The sequence below is a fragment of the Vitis riparia genome, chromosome 11 (genome assembly GCF_004353265.1).
Source record: "Vitis riparia cultivar Riparia Gloire de Montpellier isolate 1030 chromosome 11, EGFV_Vit.rip_1.0, whole genome shotgun sequence".
NCBI classification, from domain to species: domain Eukaryota; kingdom Viridiplantae; phylum Streptophyta; class Magnoliopsida; order Vitales; family Vitaceae; genus Vitis; species Vitis riparia.
The window spans coordinates 9,228,912-9,241,091 of NC_048441.1; the positions used below are offsets into that span (position 1 = coordinate 9,228,912).

The following is a 12,180-nucleotide window of genomic DNA, read 5'->3' on the forward strand; positions in this document are numbered from 1 at the left end:
GATGAAGGTTGCTTCATAACAAGATTTCCCTCTTTCTAGAATTAGAGCGATAGGTTAGGACTTTTTAGATTTTATTTTTTTTTTTCCGCTTTTTAGTTTTTTGGTTTTTTTTAAGGTTTCTAATGTGGAGGCTAAGCTGGTCGAATGAGAAGGGTAATTTGGGTATGAAATCACACCTCAAACCAGAGTGCATGAAATTGCAAATATTTTGGCCTTCTATTCACGTTTCTTGCTTTTCCCAAAGTTGGGTCTTGAAAATCCCAATATTTTCACATTAATAGTCCAAAACATACTTTTCCCAATTTATATAAACTATAATGTATAAATATAATATAATAATTGACTCTTTCAAGAAGGTCACTCTACTAACTTAAGGTTTATACAAAATAAACATTCATCTATATATATATAACAACTATTTTTGTCTTAGTATTAATGCCATATATTGGTAGGGAATGAATTATATTAACTAATTGTGATGATTTTTTTATTACAATCATTTTTTAGTTGAATGGTGGGCAATAGCATTTGTTATTGGCGTAGAGAATTCAAAGGAGAACAAACCACGACTTGGTTTGTATAAAATTTAGGTTTTGTTTAATTCTAAAAAAAATTGAGGGAAAATACAAGAAAAAGAAAATAGAGAGAAAAAAAAATACAAAATAGATTTAAAATCAATAAATTATTTTTATATGTTCCTTCAAACCCATTTCACTTATTTTCCTTCATTATTTGAGGATTAAATAATTTTAAAAAACATAAATTTTTAATTATAATAATATTGGGTTTTCATTTATATTTTTCATAGCTAAAAGATTAATGTTATAACTATAGTCCAAATAAATACATGAGGAAGATCTTTGTAGCTTGAGTTACAGTCTCTAATATTGGTAACTTTTCTCTTCAAAGATACTATTAAAGTTTCTTATTACTCCCCCCTTCATATCCTAGGTATAGATGGACACCAAGAACTTGATTAGAAGAAAAATAGAAGAGAGATAAAGAGACTCAAACCTCATGGAGGAAAAGATTGATAGACTCACCAACGAGTATACTATTTATAGGCAACCTTATTGGTAAAGATAAGGATTCTAAATTGAATGGATAATTATCTTTATTATGTTTTTTACTAATATAATTCAAAAAAAAAACATGAATTTAATGGAATCTTATTTACTTATTTATCCTTCTTTTCATTTAACCCACATGTGGACTGTGACTTTAAAAAAAAAATATTTAAATTCTAACAAGCAAAACCAAACATGGGGAACCATTTTTTTTTAATATTTCAATTGTTGTTTTTCTCTTTTATATAAATATTAAATAGATTGAAAATGTATAAGTTTATAATTACTTTTAACCATATTTGATTTTTTTTTTTTTTACTATTTTCTATAAACCAAACATAAAAAAAATCCTTATTTTTTTTTAATAATAAGTTCGTTTGCTTAGTATATTTTTTTTTTTTTGAATCAAACATAATAACATAAATATTTCACAATGGATGATATTGTGAAAAAGTTTATATACATTGTAAATCCAAATCCTACAATTTTAAACTTTTTAAAAAATTAGTTGGTCAATAGTCCTACAACATGACTTGACAGAAAGTCATGTATTGGAACGGCCTCAAAAGAATGGCTTCATTCATAAATGTATTGGCTTCCCATAATAATGTAGATAATATTATTAATATTTGATGCTTTGCTTGTGCTTGGAAAAGGAAAGAAATTAAGAAAAACCAGATACCAGATACACCAACTATGGCACTTTAGGGGCCTGCTTTTCATATAACATTATAAAGACATAAGTAATATGTTACTCCATCTTACAGTTATTGGATTACATGGTAGACCAAAAATAAAATTAAACCAGACAGATATTCTCATATAGATGGAGAAGGAGCAGACCAGTTTTTTGGTGGTGGACACTTCTCAATCAGCTCCGTAGCCTTTGAAATAATTTGGTCTTCTTTGCCACTGAACTCGGGTATGGCCACAAGATAGGCTGTCAATGATTTGTGGCAATCGATTCCAACCGATCCCAGTTGTTCACAGCAATGACTAGCGATCGCCGGGCCATCTTTGAATAAATAAACGAAGATCTGTGGCCCGCAACCTGTGGGCACCTTCCGTACGCACTCTTTCAAATATTGATAATATGGTAGTATAGACTCGGTACCTGGGTCGGTATCTGGGGCGTCGTACTCAATATTAGAAGGGCCGGGGGAGGCTGTGGGTATAGAACCAATATCATCGTCTAGCACATCCCCCAAGGCCATGACTGCCACACTAGCTAGGAGGATTAACCCCATGGTATAGACATTGCCAAAGCTTGCCATGATGCTTTATGCGGTTATATTATTCTCTCTAGCTGGTGGTATAGATGGGAGGGATACCTGTATTTTTCTTGAGGTAGATGGTGGGAACAAGTGCTTGATATAAATATGGGTGGGAGAGTTGGGAATTATGTCTTGTTCCTAGATTTAATTTTCTTCCGTTTCATTTCCACTAGATGTTTTTTTTTTTTTTTAATTTCATTATTGTATAGTTCAAATTTAATGCTAAATAATGAGATGAGTTTCATTGTTTTCATATTGAATTTGGTACATTAATTGAATGAAACAACCAGTAGACTTTAATATTTCAAATGTTTTATTAATTGAAGAGTGACGGCTTCTTCCCTCATCGTGCTCTCCCTCGTTATTAATGAAATAGGATGATAAAAAACGGCTACATAATACAAGGGCATTGTTGGGGTAAAAAGGAAAATATGAAGATAATAACTGGAGGAGAGAAAACCCATAATATGTAGTTCTCGAGGAGAGAAAGCTAAACATGGAATAAGCCACAATACCATTTCGTTAAATTTGCCAATTAAAAATTTTAATCTACTCCTTTCGAGTACTTATAGCTAAGATGCATGCACTTATTTTTGTATGCAAAGAGCATATAATTCCATGTGTTGGGGAGCCCTAGAGCAATCAACATGTCAATGCATGTTCGAAGGCGCATGACCTAGCCAGTACCTGTGGACCGACCTAACTTAATTCATGGACAACCAATTTCAAGGATAAAAATATTGGGTAGTATGGATATTTAATGACAATTTTTTTTTTTAAAGTCATTATAAACAAAAGTTAGTATCTTCACTTTTTGTAGTAGTGTGATATATCATAATATATCGAGAAATATCAATGAAATTTTTTTAAAAAAATTCAATGAGATGAAAATTGATGAAAACTTTGAGAAATATGGAATTTTTTTTAAGAAATGATAAAACAAACAATAAAACAAATATTAAGATTGTTTTATTAAAGAAATTAATATATGTATGATAAATGAAATTTTATTAAAATTAAAATAAATTAATTATTTTATTAAAATTTAAATTTAATTTCTTTTTCATATGACATTTTCGTCACTAGTTTAACTTATCCTTGCATGCTAACTTAAGATAAGTGGGTTTGGAACTCTAAATGGGCAGTGGCAAAGCCAGCTAAGGCTCAAGAGGACACCTAATTAAAAATGTTAAAAAATTAAATCTTCATTTCTATTCTTGCGATAGAATCAAACCCAAGAACCCAACATATGGGCCCTGAAAAATGTCAAGGTTAGGGCATTAGGTTAAGGCCCACATTGTTCATAAATGGCAAAATTTATATATGTCTTAAAAGTTTTCCCCCTAAACTAAAATCCTAGCTTGGCCATTGTAAACGGGTTCATCCTCATCTAGCCTATACACTTACAAGGGCATTTTGCCCAACCACCGCCTCATCCATATTGAGTGCATAGCCAAGAGTCAACTATTGTGAGAACCTTAAGTATAAGTGAAAAATGGCTTGACTCTTAAAAAAAGTCTTACATATATATAGCAAATATGTGAACTTTTATTGATAAAACATATTATTTTGATATAAAAGAAAGCATAAATTAATTCCTTTTAACTTATGTTATTGTTGAAGTCTTATTGTGGTTACTAACGAGAATTTTAAGCGTTTTATGTATCAAAATAGGGATTGAAAACATATTCTAGAGGATTGAACAAGTAAAGAAATGGAAGGAGAATGAAACATTGCAAGAAGGTTTTGGCAAGAATAAAAGATATATCGAAATGGAGTTGTGTATTTCAATACCCGATGAAGGAATTAAAGAAAGAAGAATTTGTAAATGGATACATCCTTTGTGGTATCCAAATGAAATTTGAATAGGCATTAGAATAAGAATGGATCTGATCTTAAAAATGTGACATTTTTTGTTTTCTAAAAGATAACCTCATATGAAAGCCAAGAAAAGGAAACCCTATTCCAACTTGATATGATCTATAGATGTTCTTCCATATGTGATTTCATTTCATTTTCTTCATTAATTTTAGTATTATCCATTTTATACCCTACTTTCATCTTGTCCTCTACAATACAATCCATTTTATTAAATTAATTTGATTCATTATTAATTAAACTGGATAACATTGACTAGATCTATATGAATCCATGTTAATTTCTATAATAAACTACTAGTTCTTTGTGGAGAAAGATTATTCATAAGCCCTTATGCAACCTTGCATATTTAGCAAAATTCCTTTAAGCACATATATGCATAAAGAACCTAAATATCCTTCAAAATAATGTCACCAAGGAATGTGAACTTAAGGGGGGATCAGTAGAACCCATAGGAAATATCGGCTCCCTCATAATCAAATTTTGAAGTTGACTCAACAACCCACTATAGAGAATCAACTATACTCTAATATCCTATAATATTAAATTGAGATATAAAGTTTGGGTTTGTGACCTATTAATCACTACATGCAAGCTCCTCATGAATTAATGACTATAAACTAATGAGGTAGATGTTATCAACCTCTCAAGACTATCTCTACCATCCTTGAATCTCAGATCCTCATATTATATGATCATTTGATATACTCTAACTCACTAAGAGCATATGTTAAATTCCACTAAATGAATTACTACGAGCTCATAGATTTTATAATCACAAATTATTAAGATCACCCAATTAGACATACTATCTCAATTTCATAAGATATCATGTTATCTTTATTAAGATTACCTATTGTCATCTATCTTTATCAATAGTGACCGAATCCTTAGAGAATGTATTACCACCTTACCCGTGGGTCAAAGCTATTGAAGACCTTAACACTAATTTAATATTTTTTCAAAATTAAAATCTCATGCAATATAGTACCTTAGTGAATTAATGACTACTCTTTAGCCAATGTCATGACTCACCATAAATCATATCTAATGTGTAACCATATGCACCATTGCACTCACCATGGGAAACTATTCCAATGACCAAAACAAGTAATCCAATTAAGAGGTACTATATTACAACCTTAAATAAATTTCCTAAGTCCATGAACCACATTGTAAACAACTAATCAACTTACAAGGAACTTATGACTTGAATATTTTATACAACTCTTAATGCACCAAAGTCATGTATAATACAAATGATGCAGGTTTGAATCAAATAAATCTTAATACAAATATGGATAGAATAGTGGAAACAAAAATCATAATATATATTAATGAAATCTCACTTTGCTAAATCATTACATGCTTTTAAGAGCTTTATCATATCAATCCTCATCAATCATCATTGGTAAATGCGAAGTTGATTTGCAAGAAGAAAAATGAGTTGGCAACTACTTGTAACATGAAAGATTTAGAAGTAGCTCGGCATATATTGGGAAATGCAAATCACAAATGATAAGAACTCTAAGAAGTTATAGTTCTCTTAGTAAATATATATTTAAAAGTTACTTGAGAGGTTCAACATGAAAAGAGGCTAAGTTGTGTCATAACAATATAAGCTATGGAAGTGTGCTGCTTTGTCCATAATAAAAGGTGAGTATATAGTTGCTATTGAAGCTATCAAAGAAACATTGTGGTTGAAGGGTTTTGTTTGAGAATTGGATCTAAAGCAAGCTAGATGAGTAAGTGGTGTATTCTGATAGTTAGAGTGCTATGGATTTAAGAGCACATGTATCATTCCTATACCAAACACATTGGTATAAGATATCTTTAGTTAAGAGATCCAGTTAAAGAAAGATAACTCAACTAAAGAAGATTCACACTAAAAAGAACACCTCAAACATGTTAAGATAGGCTAGACCTCTATGTGATGGAATTCCAAGCAGATGTTCCTGTAGTATGTTTTAGAGGGGAGAGCCCATAGTCTAGCCCATGAGGATTGAAGGCTCTTTATGCCCATTAATGCTTGTGCTAATCTTTTAACAAGTTAGGCTGATAAATAAGCATACAATATTAGGCTTTTGAAACTAAGTGGGTTATTTTGCATTCCGATTTTGATGGCCCCAACCTCAACCATATAAATGAGGCTTGCAACAAGAAGTCCTTTATATAACAAAAACATAAGGGAACAAAAAAAAAAAAAAGGAAATGTTTTCTAAGCATTATCATATGTCTCAATAGTAGAAAATAAGTAGAATAAGATTAAAGGTGAGCATGGGTGGGTTTTCCTCAATCTTGCATGGGAGAAGCTTTCTTCACTTTTATTTCGTTTTGGGAAGATTCATGTTGTAAAATCTCCTCTCTCTTGTTTGTATTTTGAGAAAAGGGATTTGAAAAACAATATAGCACTTTTAGAAAATATTTTTAAAATTATAATATCAAAAAGCATTTCCAAATCTATGGAAATTGAAAAAAAATTACTTTAATACTTAAATTAAATTTGCCTCTTTAAAAGACAACTTTCAATTGACACTTTAAAAAATATCATAGAATTGGACATAATTTTGAGCATGCCACATTTTAAAACATATTTTTTTGAAATAACAATATTTATTCAGCATCCTCTTGAGAAGATGGTTTCCATCTAAAGAATGATGCATTTCCACCACCTCTACCACACAGAAACAAAGTGAATGGTTTGCATCCTATTTTTCATGATAATAGAAACTCTTTCCAGCATAGTCTTTTTACTTATTTAGGGGAGTTTTTTCACATTATACCAAGCCGTTTGTCACTGACATCTTGTTGTGAATGTCTTTGGATTATATTGCTCTTGTTGTTGATATGAGGGTGGAATCTTGCTTTTCACCTAGAATTTTTCAAAGCAATATAATTTAAAATTGCTTCAAAATTTCATTCAAGCGAAAAGATTTTTATTTTATATTAAATTTCTAATAAATCAATTAAAAGTATAAATAATAACTGATTGAATTTTAGGGAAAATAAAGTGGTCCTCTTTTCAGGGGGAAGGCCTTTTCTTTTCTTTTCGTTTCTTTCAGTTCCAAATAACAGAAAGGAACGAGGCTTTCTCATAGGAATGAGCTTCAAAAGTAACTTCTGCCTCACATCCTTAAAAATGGGAAGACTTTTAGTTCTCATTAAAATTCAGCTTCTCATCAAATTAATTTCTAGCTTTGTTTGCTGGGCGACCAAATAAAGCTATTGGATTACATGGTAGACCAAAAATAAAATTAAACCAGACAGATATTCTCATATAGATGGAGGAGGAGCAGACAAGTCTTTTGGTGGTGGACACTTCTCAATCAGCTCCGTAGCCTTTGAAATAATTTGGTCTTCTTTGCCACTGAACTCGGGTATGGCCACAAGATAGGCTGTCAATGATTTGTGGCAATCGATTCCAACCGACCCCAGTTGTTCACAACAATGACTAGCGATCGCCGGGCCATCTTTGAATAAATAACCGAAGATCTGTGGCCCGCAACCTGTGGGCACCTTCCGTACGCACTCTTTCAAATATTGATAATATGGTAGTATAGACTCGGTACCTGGGTCGGTATCTGGGGCGTCGTACTCAATATCAGAAGGGCCGGGGGAGGCTGTGGGTATAGAACCAATATCATCGTCTATCACATCCCCCAAGGCCATGACTGCCACACTAGCTAGGAGGATTAACCCCATGGTATAGACATTGCCAAAGCTTGCCATGATGCTTTACGCGGTTATATTATTCTCTCTAGCTGGCGGTATAGATGGGAGGGATACCTGTATTTTCTTGAGGTAGATGGTGGGAACAAGTGCTTGATATAAATATGGGTGGGAGAGTTGGGAATTATGTCTTGTTCCTAGATTTAATTTTCTTCCGTTTCATTTCCACTAGATGTTTTTTTTTTTTAATTTCATTATTGTATAGTTCAAATTTAATGCTAAATAATGCGATGAGTTTCATTGTTTTCATATTGTATTTGGTACATTAATTGAATGAAACCAACCAATAGACTTTAATATTTCAAATGTTTTATTAATTGAAGAGTTACGGCTTCTTCCCTCATCGTGCTCTCCCTTGTTATTAATGAAGTCGGATGATAAAAAACGGCTACATAATACAAGGGCATTGTTGGGGTAAAAAGGAAAATATGAAGATAATAATTGGAGGAGAGAAAACCCATAATATGTAGTTATCAAGGAGAGAAAGCTAAACATGGAATAAGCGACAATGCTATTTCGCTAAATTTGCCAATTAAAAATTTTAATCTACTCCTTTCGAGTACTTATAGCTAAGATGCATGCACTTATTTTTGTATGCAAAGAGCATATAATTCCATGTGTTGGGGAGCCCTAGAGCAATCAACATGTCAATGCATGTTCGAAGGCGCATGACCTAGCCAGTACCTGGTGGACCGACCTAACTCAATTCATGGACAACCAATTTCAAGGGTAAAAATATTGGGTAGTATGGATATTTAATGACAAATTTTTTTTAAGTCATTATAAACAAAAGTCAGTATCTTCACTTTTTGTAGTAGTGTGATATATCATAATATATCGAGAAATATCAATGAAATTTTTTTAAAAAAAAATTCAATGAGATGAAAATTGATGAAAACTTTGAGAAATATGGAAATTTTTTTAGGAAATGATAAAGCAAACAATAAAACAAATATTAAGATTGTTTTATTAAAGAAATTAATATATGTATGATAAATGAAATTTTATTAAAATTAAAATAAATTAATTATTTTATTAAAATTTAAATTTAATTTCTTTTTCATATGACATTTTCGTCACTAGTTTAACTTATCCTTGCATGCTAACTTAAGATAAGTGGGTTTGGAACTCTAAATGGGCAGTGGCAAAGCCAGCTAAGTGTCACGGACTTAGTCGTTCACTAAGCTCGTGCGGCACTTAGACAAGCCAAGACGCTTGATCTTACTAAGTCAACCTTGCTCCCCAATGCTTAGCTTGCTAGGCTAAGACACTCGCGACTCAAAAGCTTAAGAAGCTTGGTAGGCAACTCCTTAAAGAATGGAAGCTCTTATTAACTCAAGAAAGTCTTTACAAGTGCTTGGATGCTCACTTGCTTGGTTAGGAAGTGATTTGGGTGGTGCCTTGACCAAATGAGGTCCTCACCTATTTATAGGCACCAAGGGAACTCTTTGGAACCTTAGAGGGTTCCTTACAAATCAAGAATATTCTAAAACATCCTACCCTATTCTATGTACAACCCTATGTACAAGAATATACAAGAGATTCCTAGAATCTTCTAGAAAGCCTTAGACTCCTCTCATGCCTTCCACCATAGTGTAGAGATGTGTGGACATCTCTAGGCATTTCTAGAACCTTCCACACTCTTCTCACCAATGGCTTAGTGTAGATGGCTCTAGGAGTCTCCGGAAGCTTCCCTCCTCCTATATAAGCCCATGGGGAGGGTCATTTGAAGCATCCTGTGACATAAGGCTCAAGAGGACACCTAATTAAAAATGTTAAAAAATTAAATCTTCATTTCTATTCTTGCGATAGAATCAAACCCAAGACCCAACATATGGGCCCTAGAAAATGTCAAGGTTAGGGCATTAGGTTAAGGCCCACATTGTTCATAAATGGCAAAATTTATATGTCTTAAAAGTTTTCCCCCTAAACTAAAATCCTAGCTTGGCCATTGTAAACGGGTTCATTCTCATCTAGCCTATACACTTCACAAGGGCATTTTGCCCAACCACCGCCTCATCCATATTGAGTGCATATCCAAGAGTCAACTATTGTGAGAACCTTAAGTATAAGTGAAAAATGGCTTGACTCTTAAAAAAAGTCTTACATATATATAGCAAATATGTGAACTTTTATTGATAAAACATATTATTTTGATATAAAAGAAAGCATAAATTAATTCCTTTTAACTTATGTTATTGTTGAAGTCTTATTGTGGTTACTAACGAGAATTTTAAGCGTTTTATGTAGCAAAATAGGGATTGAAAATATATTCTAGAGGATTGAACAAGTAAAGAAATGGAAGGAGAATGAAGCATTGCAAGAAGGTTTTGGCAAGAATAAAAGATATATCGAAATGGAGTTGTGCATTTCAATACCCGATGAAGGAATTAAGGAAAGAAGAATTTGTAAATGGATACATCCTTTGTGGTATCCAAATTAAATTTGAATAGGCATTAGAATAAGAATGGATCTGATCTTAAAAATGTGACATTTTTTGTTTTCTAAAAGATAACCTCATATCAAAGCCAAGAAAAAGGAAACCGTATTCCAACTTGATATGATCTATAGATGTTCTTCTTCCATATGTGATTTCATTTCATTTTCTTCATTAATTTTAGTATTATCCATTTTATTCTCTACTTTCATCTTGTCCTCTACAATACAATCCATTTTATTAAATTAATTTGATTCATTATTAATAAAATTGGATTACATTGACTAGATCTATATGAATCCATGTTAATTTCTATAATAAACTACTAGTTCTTTGTGGAGAAAGATTATTCATAAGCCCTTATGCAACCTTGCATATTTAGAAAAATTCATTTAAGCACATATATGCATAAAGAACCTAAATATCCTTCAAAATAATGTCACCAAGGAATGTGAACTTAAGGGGGGATCAGTAGAACCCATAGGAAATACCGGCTCCCTCATAATCAAATTTTGAAATTGACTCAACAACCCACTACAGAGAATCAATTATACTCTAGTATCCTATAATATTAAATCGAGATATAAAGTTTGGGTTTGTGACCTATTAATCATTACATGCAAGCTCCTCATGAATTAGTGACTATAAACTAATGAGGTAGATGTTTTCAACCTCTTAAGACTATCTCTACCATCATTGAATCTCAGATCCTCGTATTATATGATCATTTGATATACTCTAACTCACTAAGAGCATATGTTAAATTCCACTTAATGAATTACTATGAGCTCATAGATTTTATAATCACAAATTATTAAGATCACCCAATTAGACATACTATCTCAATCTCATAAGATATCATGTTATCTTTATTAAGATTACCTATTGTCATCTATCTTTATCAATAGTGACCGAATCCTTAGAGAATATATGACCACCTTACCCGTGGGTCAAAGCTATTGAAGACCTTAACACTAATTTAATATTCTTTCAAGATTAAAATCTCCTGCAATATAGTACCTTAGTGAATTAATGACTACTCTTTAGCCAATGTCATGACTCACCATAGATCCTGTCTAATGTGTAACCATATGCACCATTGCACTCATCATGGGAAACTATCCCGATGACCAAAACAAGTCATCTATCCAATTAAGAGGTACTATACTACAACCTTAAATAAATTTCCTAAGTCCATGAACCATGTTGTGAACAACTAATCAACTTACAAGGAACTCATGACTTAAATATTTCATACAACTCTTTATACACCAAAGTCATGTATAATGCAAATGATGCAAGTTTGAATCAAATAAATCTTAATACAATTATAGATAGAATAGTGGAAACAAAAATCATAATATATATTAATGAAATCTCACTTTGCTAAATCATTACATGCTTTTATCAATCCTCATCAGTCATCATTGGCAAATGCGAAGTTGATTTGCAAGAAGAAAAATGAGTTGGCAACTACTTTTAACATGAAAGATTTAGAAGTAGCTCGACATATCTTGGGAAATGCAAATCACAAATGATAAGAACTCTAAGAAGTTATAGTTCTCTTAGTAAATATATATTTAAAAGTTACTTGAGAGGTTCAACAGGAAAAGAGGCTAAGTTGTGTCATAACAATATAAGCTATGGAAGTGTGCTGCTTTGTCCATAATAAAAGTTGAGTATATAGTTGCTATTGAAGCTATCAAAGAAACATTGTGGTTGAAGGGTTTTGTTCGAGAATTGGATCTGAAGCAAGATGAGTAAGTGGTGTATTCTGATAGTTAAGAGTGCTATG

The 12,180-nt window shown here is 32.0% G+C and overlaps 2 protein-coding genes across 2 annotated transcripts; both read right to left on the bottom strand.

Moving 5' to 3' along the window:
* Positions 1 to 1,885: 1,885 nt before the first annotated feature.
* LOC117924737 lies at positions 1,886 to 2,314 on the bottom strand. Its single transcript, XM_034843456.1, has one exon. The coding sequence runs from the start codon at positions 2,312 to 2,314 to the stop codon at positions 1,886 to 1,888; it is 429 nt and encodes a 142-aa protein (XP_034699347.1).
* Positions 2,315 to 7,492: 5,178 nt separating this feature from the next.
* Positions 7,493 to 7,921, bottom strand: LOC117924738. Its single transcript, XM_034843457.1, has one exon. The coding sequence runs from the start codon at positions 7,919 to 7,921 to the stop codon at positions 7,493 to 7,495; it is 429 nt and encodes a 142-aa protein (XP_034699348.1).
* Positions 7,922 to 12,180: the final 4,259 nt, after the last annotated feature.